The sequence below is a fragment of the Perissodus microlepis genome, chromosome 16, assembly GCF_051167445.1.
Source record: "Perissodus microlepis isolate ML-2025 ecotype Zambia chromosome 16, ASM5116744v1, whole genome shotgun sequence".
Taxonomy (NCBI): domain Eukaryota; kingdom Metazoa; phylum Chordata; class Actinopteri; order Cichliformes; family Cichlidae; genus Perissodus; species Perissodus microlepis.
In genome coordinates this window covers 27389623-27410276 of record NC_140476.1, presented here as the reverse complement: position 1 = coordinate 27410276, position 20654 = coordinate 27389623, and the positions used below count along the sequence as shown (strand labels likewise).

Here is a 20654-nt window from a genome sequence, read left to right as displayed (position 1 = left end):
TTCGAGTTGCGATTAATCATGATTAATTAATTTTTAGGCTGTGATTAATCTGATTAAAAATTTTAATCATTTGACAGCCCTAGTTTTTATCTATTTGTTTCATAAGTTTTCTAATTTACTTGTTATGCATTAAAAAGTTTTAAATTTCCTGTCTCCTCCTCATCTCCAGGCCAGAGGAAGCCCGAGACATTTCATCTCAGATGATTGGTCGAAAGCTGTACACCAAGCAGACCGGGGAGGCGGGTCGTATCTGCAACCAGGTGTTCATCTGCGAGCGCAGGTACCCACGCAGAGAATACTACTTTGCCATCACCATGGAGAGGTCCTTTCAGGTGAGGGAACACAGGCGCACCCACAAGAAGCCAAATGATGTGTTTGCTCAGCTGAGAACGATGCTGTTCAGGGGAAATGAATTTCCTTAAAAAAAAAAACAACAAAGGTGGAAAAGTTCAAAAGGAGTGCTCTTAATGCCCATTTCTTTGTGTCTCGTAAATCATGCATTAACCTTTCAAACACACCTTTAGAGGAGATGATACATTTTTTATGTTGAATGGTGTTCAGGCTTTGCTCCTCCCCTAAATGGCCCCCAAAAATCACAGATTTAGTGTTACTAATAACCCATCAGTCTCTGTGTAGAGGTGATTAGTATTAGTCTAAGTGTTAGGGAAGGTACACTTACACTACAGTAATCTCATGATGTTTCTGCGTGGGATTGAATGAGCTCTAGATTATTTTAGTTTAGCTGTTGACAGTCTGCAGGCCTAGTGTGAAAAGCTCAAGCTGCTGCTGTTTGTTTACTTAAACACATTAAACACATTACTCATTCATTGAAATTAAGATCTGTATCATAAGAAAAATCAGCTCTGAAAAAATTAGAGGCAATTTATAAACTACAAAAATTAGATGTGAAATTAAAGCTTTAGATGAGATTAACTGTTGTTTTTGTAATGAAACTGTACATCGCACCTCCCCTGCACATCTCATCTTTTCATTCAGATGACCAAATTAAGCAAAGCACACATAGATTCATCTGTCAGTGCTTAAATGCATCTTGACTCATCTTCATTGAACTCATAAAAAAAAAAAAAAAAGTCGTGATTCAGTTAACAGATTTTGTCCTGCTTAAATCCGATTTTGACCACTAGATGGCAGCACAATACTGAAGATAAAGACTGTTCAGCATGACTTACACCAGTATAAAGTCAGTGTTTTTATATGTGTTAAGAATTTTAACACTTTCACTGGATCTTTTTCAGGGTTCAGTGAGTCTGTATGCTTTACTGGATGTTCAGGTTTTTATTCATAATTAGGCAAAGCTGCTAACATTTGTGTTGATTGTGTCTATAACTTGATCATCCAGTCATAAATCATGAACTATGCGGTGAGCAAGAATTTTATAATGTGTTTAAAACGTTTGCACACTGTTGTATATAGTATATAAAATTCTGATTGTAATGTACCACGTGTTCTTACTGTATGGAGAAAGGGATAAAGATGCTGCTCACCACAGAAATTCCTTCTTATTATTTTGCCGTCATCACAGCAGAAATAAGGAGGTCTCAGCTCAGGAGTCTTTGGAACAAAACCTTGTATTAAACAGGGTTTGTGATCTGAGGAGCCTCCTTAGGATGTGCAGTCATGAAGACTTGTGTGGATAACCTTTTTTTTTTTTTTTCTCTATGCAGCTGTGTTTATGAAGCTGCTGCAAGCAATCAGCGCGCTCAGTGATTAGCCTATTGACAATCAGATGAATGTGAAATTAATAAGTATTTTCACATTTTATAAACTATTTAGTGTTGCTTTTCTAACAACAATGAAAATTACTTACTCCGGTCTGAGAGTTTCTTCTTTTTCCTGTTTTACACGACTTTAAATAGAAAATCTGAGGGTTTGTGAAGGTTTGAGAAAATAATCTGAAGATAAATGACATGATTACAAAATTGTTTATTGTTGTCTTTTGCATTTTATTATGAGGATGGTGATTTTACTGTGCAGGCACAGACTACTTTGTTGCTTTTGTTATGAGAGGTTTGAAGACATTGGAATTTTTTTTTTTTTCATGGCAATAGCATCTTTTAGTTTTTACACACAAAAAGATGAATTTTAAGTCTGAAGGATGTGGCTTCAGATTTGATTTAAATTACAGGAAGAGCAGCCAGGTCAGTAAAAAAACAGAAGGTAATTTTGATTGTAATTATTGGGAGAGGATAGTTAAAACCTCCTTGCATAAAATCACTCTTATTAAATCACCCGTTTTCTTTGTAAAGGTGTCTATCCGGGGCTTAGGTTTCACAGATTTCGAAACAAAAATGTTGCAGTAACTCTAAGATTTTAAATCCCCATCCCTCCCACTTGTGTCCCACAGGGCCCTGTGCTGATTGGCAGCTCTCAGGGTGGCGTGAACATCGAAGATGTTGCAGCGGAAAATCCAGATGCCATTGTGAAGGAGCCCATCGACATCGTGGAGGGCATTAAGATGGAGCAGGCTGTCAAGGTGCGATCAATGGTAGATGTAATAAGTCACGAAACAGACTTGAGGTGCACCCACTTTGTAGTTTGGGCTACAGGAAGACTTGGAGGAAGAGAAAGGGGAGTGTGTTTGTGTGCGTTCATGCTGCAGTGAGTGCTAAAATGTCTAAATCACAAGGGGCTCTTTGCTGTTTAAAGAAGGTTAACTCTTATCTAAACAAGGTCATTGGTTGGAGAAATTGTTGCATTCTTCTTAGCGTGTTTTTACACGTATTTTTGATATAATTAAGGTTTTTCGAATTTTTAGTTTGTTGTCCGTTAATGACAAATTTCCGCCCATCATCCCAAATTTTCCTCTGAGCCTAAGTTATAATCATTTTCCAGGGCTTATAGAAAACAACTGATATTTTCTCATGTTTACAGTATGAAATTGGTGCCTGGTTTAGAATAATCATACTTTTTTTTTTTATTTTTCAGTCTGATGTTTGCCTTTAAAATAATCTGTTAGAGGAAAAAAAACCCTATCCTGTTTAAATGATGTGCCAAGCAAGATAAATAATGCTCCGTGTTCTGCTTTATTTACAAAGATGACTCTACAAACATTCAGCTTGAGCTTTTTACAGAATCAGATTTTCACATGAGATGTACAAACAATAACGGCGATGAAGAAAGAAATGTTATCAGTTAATTTTAAAATAGTCTCAATAAGACACTGGCTCTAGTCCTTATGAAGGAGTAAGCTTGTTTTTTAAGGACAACAGGTTGTGTAGGTAGGGTTGGGTATTCCTGCAGTGCATCAGGATAATATTCCCAGTGTTTCACTTTTGTCAAATTACAGCCTTATTCCAAAATAGATTACATTCGTTTTCTACCTCAGAATTCTATTCACAATACCCCATAATGACAAAGTGAAAAACATTTGCTTGCAATTCTTGCAAGTTTATTAATAATATAACATGTACAGAATTTTTCACAGTCTTTGCTGTGACACACAAAATTGAGCTCAGGTGCATTATGTTTCCACTGATCGTCTGTCGGGTGTTTGTACAACATTACTAGAGTCTACCTGTGGTAAATTCTGTTGACTGGACGTGACTTTGGAAAAGCACACACCTGTCTATATAAGGTCCGACAGCTAAAGGTGCATATCAGAGCACAAACCAAGGAATTGTCTGTAGACCTCTGAGACAGGATTGTATTGAGGTACAGATCTGAGGAAGGGTGCAGAAAACAGCATTGAAGGTCCCAGTGAGCACAGCGGCCTCCATCATCTGTAAGTGGAAGAAGCACCAGGACTCTTCCTAGAGCTGGCTGCCTGTCTAATCTGAGCCATCAGGGTAGATGGGCCTTAGTCAGGGAGCTGACCAATAACCTGATGGTTTCTCTAACAAAGCTCCAGCATTTTTCTGTGAAGCGAGGAGAACCTTCCAGAAGGACAGTCATTTCTGAGGACTACACCAATCAGTGCTGCATGGTAGAGTGGCCAGACAGAAGCCACTCCTCAGTAAAAGCCACATGACAGCCCCCCTGGAGTTTGCCAAAAGTCACCTGAAAGATTCAGACCATCAGAAACAAAATCGTCTGGTCTGAGGAAACAAAGATCAAACTCTCATAACTGCTCACCACCTGGCCAATACCATCCCTACAGTGAAGCATGGTGGTGGCAGCATCATGCTGGGATGTTTTTCAGCAGCAGGAACTGAGAGATTAGTCAAAGTCGAGGGAAAGATGAATGTAGCAATGTACAGACACATCCAGCGCTCGGCTCTGCGACAAGGTTCATCTTCCAACAGGACAATGACCCTAAGCACACAGACAAGATAACAAAGGAGTGGCATCAGGAGCACTCTGTGAATATCCTCAAGTGGCCCAGCCAGAACCCAGACTTGAACCCAATTCAATATCTTGGAGAGATCTGAAAATGGCTGCCAACCGACGCTCTGCATAAAGTCTGATAGAGCCTGAGACGTTCTGCAAAGAAGCAGATCATATTAAAAAAAGCACACACACACAAAAAAACCGAGCATGATACTAAAAATGACTTGAGGCTGTAATTGTGTCATTATGCTTGTTTCATCATTATTATTGCTGTCATTATGGGCCAATGTGTAAAGTTTTGCGGTGAAATTTTAAACCGTTCTGGAATAAGGCTGTAAAATGACAACGTAACTGTAACATGATGTGGAAGAAGTGAAGCGCTGCAAATACTTTCTGATGCACTGTGGTGTACCTTTTGTCAACAAGATGATGCTGCAGTGTTTGTAATGTAGCTGCTGTACTTTACAGCTACTTGAGCAGCTACTTGTGAGAGAGTGAGGATGTTCCTGCTACATGTACCGAACAAGTAAAAAGCACTAGGGGGAAAATTCAGCACACTTGAGCTGAGCACTCAGGTGTGTTCACTCAACCACGCTTGGATCATGAACTCCATTAACTGTAGTTTATTTCCAGATCACCTGAACAAACTCAAAACATTACAGCTTTCACAAAACTATCATGTTTAATAATCATTATCACGGCATCTGCACGTTGCAAAAGCTTCTTCTTGACCGATCTTAAAAAAATGCGCTCAACAAAGAAACATGATCTAAATAATAATTTCAATTAAAAAAAAAAAAAAACTACAAAGATGAAGTGATCACCCTGTAGCCATGACACGTTATGTCTGCTTGTTTCCTGACATAAATCAACTTGGAATTCATAATTACAGAAGGTTTGATCAGGTTCTCCCGCTGTTTCTTCTTACATCAGCAGGAGTGCTTTCAGAGTTGCAAGCTGTATCTGGACAGCTCTTGTTGGGTTTTCTCATGGAAGCTGCCATCAGTCTTTTACCACTGTAAATATGTACTGCTCAAAATAAAATGAAGGGAACACTTGATCATCGCAGTCTTACACCAAGTCAGTTAAACCTCTGGACATCAGTCTGTCCAGTTAGGATGCACAACAGGACAGACCCAGTGTCACCTGCTTTGGTATAAATGAAAGTAACAATGGCTTCTTCCCCTCAGAAACATTAAGCACTGATTCTAGACTTGAGTTCTCTAAAAACAAAGTTAGAGGAATTGTAGTAATAAGAAAATCATTCAAACAGAACACAGTTCATGAAGAAATTATTCTAATCACCTTTAAAAGAAACATGAATTTCGTTATTTTTCTATCAGCTGACTTTCAGAAGCTAATGCTGGAGTTCTTTCTTGTTTTTGGTGGACTTGATTTATTTTGTTTACAGATGTACTCATTTCTCCACGCTGTCTCACTTCTGACTGTCTTTCTTTTCCTTTCCACTTTATTCCGGTTCCCCTGTTGCTGCACATCTCTTTGGCTCTGAATATTGAATATGTTGGTTGTCATAGTGAAAGCAGAGACTCAATATATTTGACAGAGAGAAGAGGTGTTGATTGCAGGGCTCTCAAACTAGATGGAGCGGCATTGATATTCCTTCACTGCATTTATTTTTGTCCGCCAAGACCACATTTTTCAAACAACGTGATGTTCTTACAGACCCAGCAGGCTTTCCGTGCTTCTAATGAGACCTGTCGAAGCTACTGTTTCTGTTTGAAATTTCACTTTTGTCTTAATGTCGACAGGATTAAGCTCTGTGGGAGCAGTGAATGAGACAAAGTGCTACATATGTGACCAAGAAAACCAAAACAATAAGCTGAAAGATGTTAAAGATATCAGGACAGTTAGAGGAGATGGTTAAATCAAGCTGTAATTCTTATGCCATTGTTGATAATGATCCGAACTCCCTTTCTCTCAGTTTACAGAAGTTTTACTACACATTTAATTCCTGACAAATCTTAATGTAAGTAAACCATACAAGCTCAGTGTTTCTACGTGATAAAGAAATGCTGCAGTGGTAAGTAAATCTGTCAGCAAGACTTTTTGGGCAATGACCTACCAGAACTTTTTCTGTAGCTGTACACTTTAATTTAAGCTGCTTCGTAGTTATAAAACAGAAGATATTTGATCATTCAAAAAAATATGAAAATACTGAAAGTTTATTTCTTGCTAATTACTTAATTACTTTGTAGCGAATGCTGTGAACCTAAAAGTATAAAATTCCTCCTTCACATTCTCCAAAGCCGGAGTACAGTCTTTTCTCAAGCCGATTTTGGCCCCTGGGCTTTATGTTTGACCCCCTGATCGCGGCTGTAAACATGTATTCTTTGGGCATTTCTCTGCCATTTGTTTGAAAATAACTCGCTGCTGATTTTTTTTTTTTGACAAAGTACATCTGTCTGCAGGTTGCTCAGAAGATGGGCTTCCCTCCAGCGCTGGTGAACGAGGCAGCCGAGACCATGGTCAAACTGTACAATCTGTTCATCAAGTATGACGCGTCAATGGTCGAGATCAATCCCATGGTGGAAGACTCCTCTGGCATTGGTAGGCACACACACATGCACCTGTCTGTGTTTCTGTCCTTGTAGGGTGGTGCTGGGTCTTGTCTAGCCTTTTCCCCTAACCTAACCTAACCCAGCTGTTTGGAGTGATGTATAGCCTAATCATGTGGGCAAACAAATGTGTTTACGGTTGTTTTGAGCACATTTTAAGCTTTCAGTAGCAGGAAACTGTTAAAATCCATCAGAGATGCAACCTGAGTTAGAACAGACTAATCTTTCCCTTCTGAGTCATAACATCACTGTTCCACTCTCTATCACACACATTCTGTCTCATTGAATTTTTAATCATGTGGTCTGGAGAACAAAAAAGAAAACATCCTCTTTGAACACAGAGATGAAGTCAGAGTCACTGTTAGGTTAGGAAATACAGCTTGAAAAAGGAATATAATGGCATTATTTTATGGTATTTTAATAAATGTAAAAACCAGTTTGGTCTTACCGAACAGTTCAGCATGTATTCAAATGAAAAGCATGCAGGTGCCCAAATTTAGTTTTGGAATTTTTTTTAAGGATTTGTAAATCTGGTAATCTAAAAAACGGCCATTCATTTCATTGATGGCATTTCGTAAAAATTAATTACATTTTTTTATGTCTTAATCCAAAAATAATATTATTAAGGAAAACAGTGGTGAGAGGCTGCTGCAAAACCACATTTATTGCAATCATATGAAATGAAGTAGCAATCTTGTTACCTTGGACATGGTTGCTTTGAAGATGGGGATCAGACCTGTGACTGGTCACAGTTGGCTGTCACATTAAAGACCTTTGGTGATAAAACTGAATCAAGACACTGCTATCAGTTTGCAACTGAATGGGGTTGTTTTGTGATAGTATGCCATTTAACTGTGATAAATCCCTGGGAATCACAGACCTGTGGTCATCTCCATGCACAGAAATCACCTTTAATAAATAGTGATATTGTTGCTTCAGGATGACTGTTTAGTTGGGAAGTGACTTGGTGCTCGGTAACCTTAATATAACCAGAATACAAGCTGCCCGGTGACCAGTTGAGTCTCCTACTGCAAAGAGACTCATAAGAGAGTTCAGCTCACTGGCAGACTGACCAAATCTTTTGGCAAATGTTTGCAACCCTTCTTTAAAGTAAAATATTCAATGCAATCACTGGGCAACCACCATTTTTTGTTTATTTGTTTTTTTTGCACAGGTGGATTGATTATAAAAACTCTGCTAGCTTTTGTTTTACCAGGAAATGCTTTCATGGTGATTATAGTAACAAGCGCTGTTGCTGTGAATGCTACACAGCAAAGAGAGGCTTTACTTCCACATTAAACTACAACTCTTCACTGCTGTTGTGTTATCAGTCATGTTGTTCAGAAAAATATGTACTTGGACTGAATTGTGTAATCACTTTTGTTCACGTGCATGTGCTTAGGGTCTCTTTTTTTTTTTACTAAATATAAGCGAGAAGCAGCATCAGCTTCTTGCTGCATTTTTCACTCTTTCACTCTTTTCCAAATCTTCCGGAAGATTGGTTGGAGTTGCACTTTTTTTCAGCTGCACAGTCATGTTGCTCAAGAGGGTTGACCCTGACAGACATTAACCATACACGACTTGTCAGTTTAATCATTAGTTGGGGAATTTACCTCTTGACAAATATCAGGATTCTTTAATTTCCCGGGCCTAGTTGACATTAAACAAAAATGGAGCCATGCTAGTCTTGCCCAGGTTTGCAGTCTTGCTGACTGAGATGTGAATGGTGTGTGGTTGGTATGCTTGTGCAGCTCTTGGCCTCTAAAGGTCATTTTCATTTTGCGGAACAGACTAATTTAACCGGACTTATGGGTCTCTGGCAAGGAGGAATGCACTGGGGTTTGTCCATGAAAGCATCCTGGAGATGATGAGGAGATTGATTTCAGTCTGAGGTGTGCGTGTTGTTCTGTCAGTGAGTCAGAGTTAATGGCTTTGCCTGATGCACAGTGATGAGCTCCTCAGGCATGAATCACAGCTCTCAAACACAGTTGTGAGGAAAGGAGACCGCTGACCTTTGTGCCAAACACTATGCTGAGCGCCTGATGAGATGTTAGGTCCTCCTTCTGCATGATCATATATATAATATAAAAGCTCCTTAGCTTCCTTCACTGTAGCCAGCTGATTACAGACATGTTAGAAATGTTCTTCTGTCGTGCTGTTACTGTTCAGGTATGACTTTGAGTGAAGCTCAGTGTTCCTTTTTCCTTGTACTCATAATCAAAGGCAGACATTTTAGCAAAGTGTAGCCAGAAATGAGTTATTCTCCTGAATTGTTTTTGTTTCTTTAATAAGCAAAACTGTCTCCTCAACATATTCAATTATTTGATCATTTCTGAGGTGATATACATTTAGAAAAAAAGAACTCTGCTGCACATTTACATTCCTGGTGCCAGTGCCCCCCCCCCCCCCCCCATGGCATGACTCTCTGGCAGATGGAGAGATGAGCTGACATTGATCTTCCTCTAATGTCAAAATCTTATGTGTCTCCTTGTCAACAGTGATGTGCATGGATGCCAAGATCAACTTTGACTCCAACGCAGCGTACCGCCAGCAGAAAGTGTTTGAACTGCGGGACTGGACTCAAGAAGACCCGCGGGACCGGCAGGCCGCCACGGCTGACCTCAACTATATCGGTCTTGATGGAACCATCGGCTGTCTGGGTCAGTCCAAGCGAAATGTCAGAAAAGCTATTTAGTAGTTTCATTTTTTGTGTTTATTATAGCTTTTGAACTTATTTGGTGGTCATTTTGAGATATGTTCTCAGTTGTAATCCTGATTGGGTACTGCATTTCCCATAATGCTCAGTAATGCCAGACAGAAAATGAACGTTATAGGTTATAATGGTTACCCAGAGATATTAACATGACCAAACTGGACAAGATATGAATATCTATAGATTAAAAAAAGGAGCTTGCTAATTTGTCTGCGATATCCTGCAGTCTGTCAGTCTCCTGTTTACTGTCTTTTTTCCCCCTTAGCTTTCTAGCCACCTCAACTCCATACACAGCATCCCACAACCTAAAGCCACCAAATAAGACACCTTGTGGCCTTTTAGTGGAACTGTTTGTTTTTCTTGACTTACTTTAGACAACATCTCAGAAACAGTTCACATGTCCAGCTGAGCTGCTGTGTTGTGTCCAGTGCTGTGCTAGCTTATCTGACACAATTCTGTCTCTTAACAATGAAAAGCAGATCATACACTGTGTTTTTTTTTTCTCTGTCTTATGTCTTTAAAAATATCCAAACTCAGTAGCTGTTGTTGGCTCTAACACTTTCTACTGGCTCAAAGTGCGAGGGACTCATAAATACAATGGGGTGGTATTTTACAGCACAGTGGCACCCAAGTCTTGTTTCCATGTGTAGAAACTATTTTTAGTGAGAGTCTGTAATGTTTTGTCATCATTTAAAGATTTCAAAATGGATATTAAACCATTTCCAACCACTTTCACATAACATAAGGAAGAAGTACAGTTAGTTTCAGACCTAGAAGTACACACCTGAGCTGCTTTAGTTCAAAGAGGTGCATCAGTATCAGCCATTAAAACCTACCAGCCTATCACCAATTGGCTTTTTATAACGACTATCAGACCAGACTTTGAGTGTAAAGACAGCACTGTCGTAGTAGGAGCTCTTTTAGTTGTGATTTAAATGTAATGCGTTTCCATTTAATGTCAGTCTTATTATCAATGAGTGTTTTGGTTTTTTTTTTTCCAGTACATATTCAGTGCAAAAGAAGAAAATCGTCTGCCTGAATCATTTGACCAGTGGCTTTGTCTGTTTTAGTAAATGGAGCAGGTCTGGCCATGGCTACCATGGACATCATCAAGCTCCATGGCGGCACACCAGCCAACTTCCTGGATGTAGGAGGAGGAGCCACAGCTCATCAGGTGACGGAGGCCTTCAAACTCATCACCTCTGACAGGAGGGTAAGAAGCTTCCAAAGGCTGTTCAGGGTTTTAAACAGGAAACTGTTGAAGCTCGATGTAGCTCACCCCTCTGAGCTCTTCAACATTCAGTTTTTGATGAAGTTGTTTCTTTTTTCTTTTTTTCCTCAGGTTCAGGCTATCCTGGTCAATATCTTCGGAGGAATTATGAGGTGTGACGTCATCGCCCAGGGTATCATCATGGCTGTAAGAGACTTGGACCTAAAGATACCCATCGTTGTGCGGTTACAAGGTGAGGAACAAACTGTTATTTTTTTTATTTTCTTAAAGGGATTTAAAATGTGGCATTGTATTCATTAACTTGTTAAATTGAAGCTTTGACTTTATCCTAATTTGAATTTTTACTGTTGTTAAATAATTTCCCATGAATTTGATGGGGGATTGATGCCTCCTTCCTTCTGAATGTTGAACGAAAGGATGACGACCTCAGACATCTGGTAGCAGCCAGTTGAAGTGATTTGGGAATAGGATCAGAGATCAGGATCAAAGATTATATATATCTCATCTGCACTAGGAGCCCCTCAGGATCCCTCCATGAGAAGATCTTGCTGAATTCAGGGATGTCTGATCTTAGTGAGCTATGGAATGCAAGGAAATCCCGACAACTCTCCAGCACAGTATCTCAGATTGAAAACGAGTACAGATATTTGTAACGCAGATTTCATTACCAACCTGACCAACAGCCTAAACATTGTTTTAAAAGGAAATGGAAATAGACAGGGGTTTGGTCCCAAACACAGTGTTGTAATGTTCTGGATCAACCACAGCCACAGGCTCCCCCTCCAGTGGAAACAAACACACACACTCTCCCCCACCTTGTCAGGCGGGTTAACTGGCAGCAGCTGGCAGTGCTGAGGGGGGGGGACTCGTGTCTGTTTCATTTGATGCTTCCTACTTCAAAGTCTGGCTCCTGGAAACGCGCAGAAAACGACAAACACAAATGAGGTGTGAATTATTGTGATATCGTGTGATATATGCATATGTACATTCATACTCTATATTATCAAAGGAGGCCAAGTGTTGAATACAAAGACTTGCTGGTCCTTTGTGGCCTTCCAAAGAGCTGAATCCCTCACTGGGTGAAATTCCTCTGCCAATTTGGTTTTCTCATCTTTATTCATTCGGCAGTGCAAGGCAGTGAAATTTGCAAGCACAAAGAAATGGTGCATGCTTGTATTTGGAGCCTAAACAGAGCTGACATTTCTCAGTTTTCCTCAGGGTAACATTTTCTGCTCCTGTTTTCTATTTTGGAAACGAGAGGATGTCACCTCAAAATGCTGCTGCTGAGGTTTGCGTTCCAGCGCCAAGACTGTAACTGCACTGCAGCTTTAGACATGTTACGTGAATTAAACAGGAGCGCTGCCTTCTGTTTACATGTTTAATCAGTTTTTTAAAAGTTATTCTTTACACATTTTATAATCTAAGATGTAGAAGCGCTTCTGAAGTTGGATTGGAGTCATTAGGTAGTTCTGTCTTATATCTCAATTAGCACCTCTGTGGTCTTGTCTGCAAGTGTAAATGCACTGGTGAAGAACATGGTTTGATCACCATTATAATAGTTTCTGGGTAGCTGCATAGTCAGAGACCCAGGCCCTTGCTAACTTCTGATGCACACCCATTCATTTTGTTCTATAAGCCTGAAATATGACAGAAATGACTCAGTTCTGAAAAGCTTCAATTGTTACTGCTGATTGGCTTTCAAGGGTTAAAAATTTAATGCCACCCTTCTTTTCTTTTGATTGGCTGCTCCTTGCATGCTGTATTTTTTATTTTTTTTAATAGGATGTTATGGTCAGCAGTGTCACAAGGCTTTGGATGATGACTCCTTGTTGGAGTCACCTGAACAGAGATGGACTTGGGTTGCTTTAAGGTCACTTTGTATAAAATCTGTTTCAAAGAGAAAATAAGATATGGGTGAAAGGTTCAACAACAGAGGAAGTTGCCTTCTTTAGCAGAGTACATCCTAGTTCATGGTTTGCAGCAGATGTTTTCAGTTCCTTTGTAGTGATGTGTGCTTCTTTAGAGGTTTGGACATACTTAACATATTTGCACAATATAAATATATTGCTCATTAATATTGGCCATAGCAGAATCATCTGTATTTTATATTTTCTTCAGGAAGTATTTTCACACACAAAGGTTTTGGACATGGTTGAATGTAACTGAGATTTTGTTGGTTACCTATAGCGATGTGATTAAATACTGTGGTTTGTTTTTCTACCTTCAAAATGAAGTTAATTGACTGAGTGCGGTTGATACTGTAAGGCTTCAGAGTACTCAGTCATCTGAAACTAAATACTCTGCTGTTAGTCTAAAACTCTGAAGGCTATTTGAATTTTAACACCCTGCAGTACAGGGTAAGATGGACTGCAGCAGATGCATTTGATTCATTTGGCAAGAATTCCTTCATGTATGCTTCATCTGCTTTTATCTTCTAAAGTTAGTGGTAAAGGGTAAAAGAAAGTAGTTGGAATAACTTTCCAAAGCTGTTAAATTCTGTCTTGTAACCTTTTAAACATATCTGCGGCGTTTTTAACTTTGATAAACTTTAAGCATCACACTGATGAGCTTGAAACTCAAATGTTTCATGGATTTTAAGTCAGAGCTACAAGTAGCACCTCTGTAAGGCTCTACATCAGCACAAAGACATGCTTTTCCTGTGAGCAAATCCACAAATGTGCGTGTGACCAAATGAGTTGTTAATCGGGGCCGGACTCGGATACATCAGATTGGTCACAGCTCCTAATTCGACTCTGGAAACTTGACTGGACCACGTTCTCCTTTCAAAACAGGAACATGCTCTCTTTTAAAATTTTAATGTTTTTTTTAAAAAATAATAAATATACTGTGTGTGTCTACACACTGACAAGTTACTTTGGTATGTTTATACATGCTCTTTCGTGTCTAAGACTGCTTCCTGGTTTATCCTGGATTCATGGGTTTGTGTATTTGTGTCAGTGGCTAATTCTGTAATGGATGTGTCTGCTTTGCTCTGTTTGTAATTCTTTTCTGGGTTGTGAGGTCTGTCTGTGTAATCAGGCATTAAAGCAGATGTTGTTGATCTCCATTGATTTGTCTTCTTTTTGCTGACGAAGTACCTGTAAAATAAGCCTCCGTTACCATTTTTCCCCCATGGTTGTATCTGTGGTTGCCATGGCTGCACACCAAGCCACAGAGGCAAGCTGAAAAAAGTTGAACCATGAAGTGTGAAGGCATCCACCAAACAAAGGAGGAGGCAACGGCTTGCTGTCTGACAGCAGCTTTAATAAAAACTGTCTGCTGGGAGGTTATAGGGCAGTTTTAGGGAAATTGAGTTTTCACTTTGGTCTGGCGAACATTTTCTTTTTCATCAAAGAAACTTCATCAGCTCTCCAAACTTCTGGAAAGACCTTTTAGACATTCAGCTTTGTTTTTCCCGAGTGCAAATGGAAACTGTGGTCTGAGGGTGGACAGTACAGGAGGCACAGGTATCCACAGAAAACCACAAGGAGGTTATTAGCTTCCTCGAGGTTCAAAAACATTCAACAGCATCCAAATGAATGTTTGCCGTATCAAGAAACTCTATCAGTTCTGACAGTGACACAGCTGTAGGGTGGCCAAAGGTACTGCTGTTTTGAAAAACTGACTTTTTTTCATGTATTTTTTTTGTTTGTTCTCAGGAACAAGAGTGGACGACGCCAAAGCTCTGATTGCTGCCAGTCCGCTGAAAATCCTGGCCTGCGACGACCTGGACGAAGCTGCAAAAATGGTACGCACAAAGACCCACGTTCAACTCAAATGCTCACGTCATGAATGGGGAGAGCAGAGCTGACATGTACCTGCCTTTAGATGTGTCGCTGTGTGTGTGTGTGTGTGTGTGTGTGTGTGTGTGTGTGTGTGTGTGAACCAATGTGAGGAAAAACGTCACTTTACATTTATAGCACAAAGTAACCAGAAAGCAGCAACAGTGTGAAAGCGTATGTGAGAACAGGGTTGGGGAGCAGGTGTGCCGGGAGGCAGTTTGATAACATTTTATTAAATCTTACTCTGTTCTAAACACTTTTCACATCCAATTAAGCTGCTTGATTAATTGCTTAAAAGTGGACTGATTCCAGCTTTCATGTAACGATTATATATGTGGAAAATGGTTGTATTTGATCTAAAAACAGGATATTAGTGATGAGCAGGATCAGCTTTGTTAGATATGCGAGTTAGCGAGGAAATGAAAGGCTTTGTTCTGTTCTTCTGGAGTTAGAATACAAAAGAATGAAAACCCTTTAGATTGTTGTGAGTGGAGAGTCCTTGTTGTTAGATTAGGAAAAGAAACGTGTATCAGTCACCTGTATTAGTAGTTGTCGTGTTTGGTATTTTTGTTCTGCCAAAATAACTAAATATTTTTTTTTAAAAAGTTTAGAATTAATATGATTTTGGAGAAAATTACTAGACAAGTATGACATGATATGGCATGAAACTGCAGCGTGTGTCTCAGTGCACAAAACACAAGAACAAGACTGCACATGTGCAATCAGCTGATTAACAGGTGCAGCTGCTCTGTGACTGTTCAAGTAGAGTTTGAGGTGTGCGTGCGTCGAGAGAAAAATATGCGTCTTCTAGATGACACTCTGGCGGCCCACTCCCACGGTAAAAGTTCTAGAAAAAGTTTTATAAATGTAGAACGTCAGTGGCTAAGTTGGTAGTAATGATGTGAAGTGAAGCATGACTGCGGTGAGTGATGGGGATGTCAGCTGTCAAACCTGAAGTGCACTATGTCTCAATCCTAAATTGAAAGCAGAATACCTGCATAACACCTGAATTTCAGACTTTTTAAGCACAGTCAGGAGGAGGATTGGGATCCCATTGAAACAGTTGCATGACTTCAGAGACCTGTATCATTTGTGTCATCTGTTCTGTATTGACTGTCTTAAAAAAAGGTCTCCTTTTTAAAACGTTTATTGGTTAAATAAAGGTCAATTGTAAAAGTATGTTATGTTAAATTTTATTTCATGAGCCCACTCTGCTCTGTCCACAGGTTGTAAAGCTTTCTGAAATTGTCTCCCTTGCAAAGGAAGCTCAAGTGGACATCACTTTCCAGCTGCCCATCTAAGAAACCCAACCTTTCAGATCTCTTCCTCCAAGCACTTCCTCTCTCACACCCCTGGGTCAGCCTATCAACAACACGCCACTCCACTACCCAATCAAACAGCAACATGAGCTAGAGAGAAGACACATTAGGTTAGCCCTTTGTTAAACCTCTTTCTGGCTCTGTGGCACAATGACACGACTCTGAACAGCCCCCCCCCCTCCCTCCTTTACTCAAAGTCTCAAACCCAGAAAATACCCTTAAGTTGCACTTGAGTCGATACGCACAAACCTCCTCCTTCTCCTCCTCGTTCTTTTTCGCTCTCTTCCACCCTGAGAGGGAGACTCGCGGTGAGCCTTTCTGTCTTCTTTGGTACTTGTTGCGAACACTTCCTTTGACCTACTTTGAAACAATAATAGAATAAAAACAGTAGCTTTGTCTTGTTACTCGGTGTTCAGGTTGGGGCTCTTTTGAGTCGGATCATTTCCTGTTTTCAGCTGAATGCTTGTGAGTTGGGACCCACTAGTGCTGTCCATTACACGGTTTAGCACGAGTGCCTTTCAATCTCTAAATAGGAATGTATTCCTCCATTCACGATTTTCTTTGTGTGTGAGTGAAGAGCTACAAACACACAAACAACATGCTGGCAAGCTTGACTCTGGCATGAGGAAACAACCTCAGTTTTCTCCTTAATGGAGAACCAGCAGCATTGATTTAATATTGGTGGTTTTTTTTCCATGCAGGCCTCCGTGTTATTTCTGTACCTCCTGTAGGCATGAGTTCCTTAGCCTCCTTCATTACTCCTCACACAGCAGATGTTTCCTCCTTTCAAAACTGCACACTCGGCACGGACGGTCTTCAGGTTGATCTCTGACTTTACCTGAAGGTTTGAACAGCTCAATCCGGTTTAACCCGGGTTTGAACGAGTCTCATTTGTTTGCCTGAATTATTAGACACCAGACCTGCGGGCGTATTGATCGATGTCAGGATCTGAGCGAGTATTGATGAGCGGGCCTGGCGTTTGGGCTGTGCCTCAGCTGTGGTGGAGCTCGTGTGTGGGTATGTTGAACACAGGTGATACATCACAGCTAACTTTCTTTTTTAAAATAAATGAATTATTCAGTGTTTGTGTTGGGCACCTCGAGTTTTGCCAGGGAGGAACATGGAGATCAAAAGTTGAATGATCTCAAAGTAAATCAAGAGAGCTTGGTGTACGTTCCTGTTCCCGTGGAAACTGCTCCTGCTTACCTGCCAGGTTTCAACCAGATGGAGTTCACATCTTGTGACCATCTGAAAATCAAAAAGGCCGTTGTTTTGATGTCTTTCATAACAATACTTTTAAGATCTCTTTGTTTTGAGCTGCTAATTGATCCAAATAAGGAATTTGATGTATTCCCGGGCAGTGTGAAAATAATTAAACAGATAATGAAAAAAGTCCTCAGTTGCAGTCTTTGTGTTTTAATATTGAGATTATTATTTTCCAAATTGAAACTGCACAAAACAGGAGGACGCAAGCACTTCCACTGTCATCCAAACAGTACTTGGTTATACTGTCTAAAGGGGGCAGCCAGGAAGTCTGAAGGTTGACGTTCACAAGTCACAAGTTTTTCCGGTTGAGCTCAAACTGAAGAGGACAGAAAAGTCACTGGTTCCGATTGCAGGTTTATCACCGTGTTCAAAGTGGTCATTGTAGGCAACTTTCTTGTTAAATGAAGTACTGCCATAATAATTTTTCCCCCCCTTGGAGCATGAAAGTCACCAGAAATGGACTGATGACCGCTGAAGACACTGGAATTTTGTGTCGCTCTTTATTTATCTGCTTTATTCTCTCTATGGAATAATTCGCTGGTTTAGACCTCTGCAGTTGCTGCTCCCGTGTGTTCAGTCGTGCCATCGCGCCACAGTCTATTAGCTCCTTTTTTTTGTTTCTGTTTGTGAAGTCAGAGTCAAGGTTGGGGTACTCCAAGTCAAACTGTAAAACGGCTGTAGGTTCTTTTTTTTCCTTCTTCCCTTTACTCCTCCTCCTCCAGCTCTCCAAACACAAGCCGACATTGTGAGTTGTACGTCATTTATTTTATCTTGTAAATAACCAGACTGATGTTCTCGCTCTGTAAAATATTTATGCTCCTCACAAAGAGCACAGCAAAGGAAGAAAAAGAAAAGAATAAATACAGAGAACACCAACTTTTCCCTGGTTGAATTTCTTGTCTCCTGTGTGTTTTGTCTTGGACACTGTACAAAGCTGAGCATTTATTTTGGTTTAATCTTCTTACCAAAAAAATGCCTAATTGGTGCTGAATGTAGTGGCACCATAAAGCCTAAGAAGCCTTTATTTAGTTTCCTGTTAAAGAGCAACTGTTTAATGTTTTGTATGAGTTTGAAATCAAGAACCTGCAATAGTCTTGTGAGATAGTGGAGAATACTTCTATTCATACATCCAGGCCTCCACCCATTTCTTCTGCTTATCCGGGGCATGGGTCACAGAGACGGCAGCCTAAGCAGAGAGGCCCAGACTTCCCTCTCACCAGCCACCACCTCTAGCTTAGTTTGGCAGGAGGTCCTCGGTGTGCCAGGAACACCTACAGCCGGAGGCATTCTACTAGGCTGGCTCCTTTCGATGTGGAGAGGCTCTATTCTGAGCCCTACTCGGATGAGTGAACTCACCACTTTCTCTAAGGGAGAGGCCAGCCACCCTTTGAAGAAAGCTTGCTTCTGCTGATATCTGCCATCTCGTACTTTTAGTCACTACATAAGCTCATGACCATCGGTGAGGGTAGGGTCGTAGATGAACCGGTAAATGGTGAGCTTCTCTTTTATGCTCAGCTCTGTCTACCATGACGGACTGGAACACAATCCACATCACTGCAGGCGTGGCTGCAAAGTGTCTGTTAATCTCCCCTCCCCCCTCACTCGCGAAGAAGATCCCGAGATATTTCAACTCCTCCACATGGGGCAGCAACTTGTTCCTGACCCGGAGTGGGCACTCCACCCTTTTTCAGCTGAGGACCATGGCCTCCGGCCGCCTCACATTCTGCTGCAAACTGCTTCAGTGCTCGCTTGAGGCCACCACCTGAACAAACCAGCAGGACAACTGCAAAACGCAGAGATGACATTCTAGATGAGTGTTGGTTTGATCAAGCGGTTTGGAGATGTAAAACCTGTTCCCTTGTTAGTCTTTGTTGAACTGATTCCAAGTATACCAAAAAGAGTGGCCAAATCAATGTTGGATAGGATGAATGCACTGGTGAGCTTAGCAACATCAAAAGGTCTGGAAGACCAATGATTTGGACGATTGCAGAATTCTTTCCTGGGTTAAGATAAAACCTTCCACGACAAACAGCCCAGTCAACAGCTGTCGCAACTGCAGGTGGCTCATTGTCAAGAGACACCTTCATGAATGGAAATGCAGAGGGTTTACAACAAGGTGCAAACCACTGGTTACAAAGGATACCAGAGGATTAGACTTTGCCAGAAAAAATAAAAAAGATTCTGCACTGCTCTGGAAAACAGAGGACAAATGACACCAAGTAAGTCACAGTTACAGAAAACGACTAATATTCACTCTAAATTTATCGAATTACCCACACTGTACAGCCTCTATTCATGAATATACAGATTACTGTCAGTAGGTAATAGGAAAAAAAAATACTTTTTTACTTGTTTGTTTTTTTTGTTTTAATGTTATGTACCCTTTTCTGTAATTTTGCTGAGGTTAAAAATGTTCTCAGAATGAGTTAAACTATCACAAACAACAGGGAATATGTTTTCTAATGTTTACCTGTGTAATCTCAGTCCCATCTGAATGGTGCTTTAAACTATGGTCTTTGTTTGATGCTATTTTCTAACAATTCTGCTCGGTATGCAGCAGGATCATTTTGTTGTTTAAATAATAATAATTTTGTAAGCATATTTCCATTTGTGTTGGGCCTGTAACGACTCTGAGCGAGCGCTCTCTGATTGCAGGTTCTGTCAGAGTCACCCACGCTGGCTGTAATGGCAGGTTGATTACCTGAGTGGGTGTTTCTTGACAGCAGGTTAAAATGCTTTTGACTCTGTTGATGGAAAACAACACATGATGATTCAAACTCTAGTCAAGTAAAAAAAAAAACTGGAGGAACATTCACACATGGTTAACATTTGAAGATTACCCTGTTTTAGTTTTTTAACAAGGTAGAAGCCTTCCAAATGCATTTAAAAAGAAAAGACGTTTAATGTGGGCACTTTGTCGTCTTTCTGCTACCCTGCTCTGAAGTTGAGAAAATCAAACATCAGTCAGGTCAGAGGACGGAGACCAGTTGAAATTGTAGAAGGACACAAAACAGATAAAGAGTTAGATATTTCACACACTCGCACTGAGTTGGTCGAGACCCAAAATGGAACTAAAAAAGAATGAGTGTGTCCTATAGTCAAAGCTTGACCAATCAACTGTTTAATAGGTTTACAATAACATGCCAGATGATACAAGTTTAAATCATAGATGGTATAGAAGATGGATGAAGTTTATGGGTCTGAAAACTGAAGCCAACATGGAAAAGCCTTAAACTTGCATTCTTCCTAATGACCAGCAGTGGGTTGCAGAAAGCCTTCCAGTTTTATAGAAGTCTACGACCCTCAGCTTCCTTGTTCTCTTATCCCAGTAAACTATGCCGGCTCATTGGCTAATAGCTTGCCAATCACAAGTCGAAAACACTCAGCTTGAGGCTTTATAATGGGACTTCAAACCATCCTGTGTTTGACATCACAGTGGCTTTTGTGCTGCCCATGTTTAAGAACAACAAATCTATTTAT

General features: G+C 40.3%; 1 protein-coding gene across 1 annotated transcript in view; it reads left to right on the top strand.

The window, feature by feature from the left end:
- Positions 1 to 18050, top strand: part of sucla2 (succinate-CoA ligase ADP-forming subunit beta) — a 28437-nt gene extending 10387 nt beyond the window's left edge. Inside the window, exons 4-11 of the mRNA XM_084954946.1 lie at positions 170 to 332; positions 2366 to 2494; positions 6717 to 6855; positions 9362 to 9523; positions 10647 to 10789; positions 10919 to 11039; positions 14467 to 14555; positions 15816 to 18050. Of these exons, the coding sequence (XP_084811072.1) occupies positions 170 to 332; positions 2366 to 2494; positions 6717 to 6855; positions 9362 to 9523; positions 10647 to 10789; positions 10919 to 11039; positions 14467 to 14555; positions 15816 to 15890 (1021 nt within the window). The 3' untranslated portion in view covers positions 15891 to 18050. The remainder of the gene's footprint in view (positions 1 to 169; positions 333 to 2365; positions 2495 to 6716; positions 6856 to 9361; positions 9524 to 10646; positions 10790 to 10918; positions 11040 to 14466; positions 14556 to 15815) is intronic.
- Positions 18051 to 20654: the final 2604 nt, after the last annotated feature.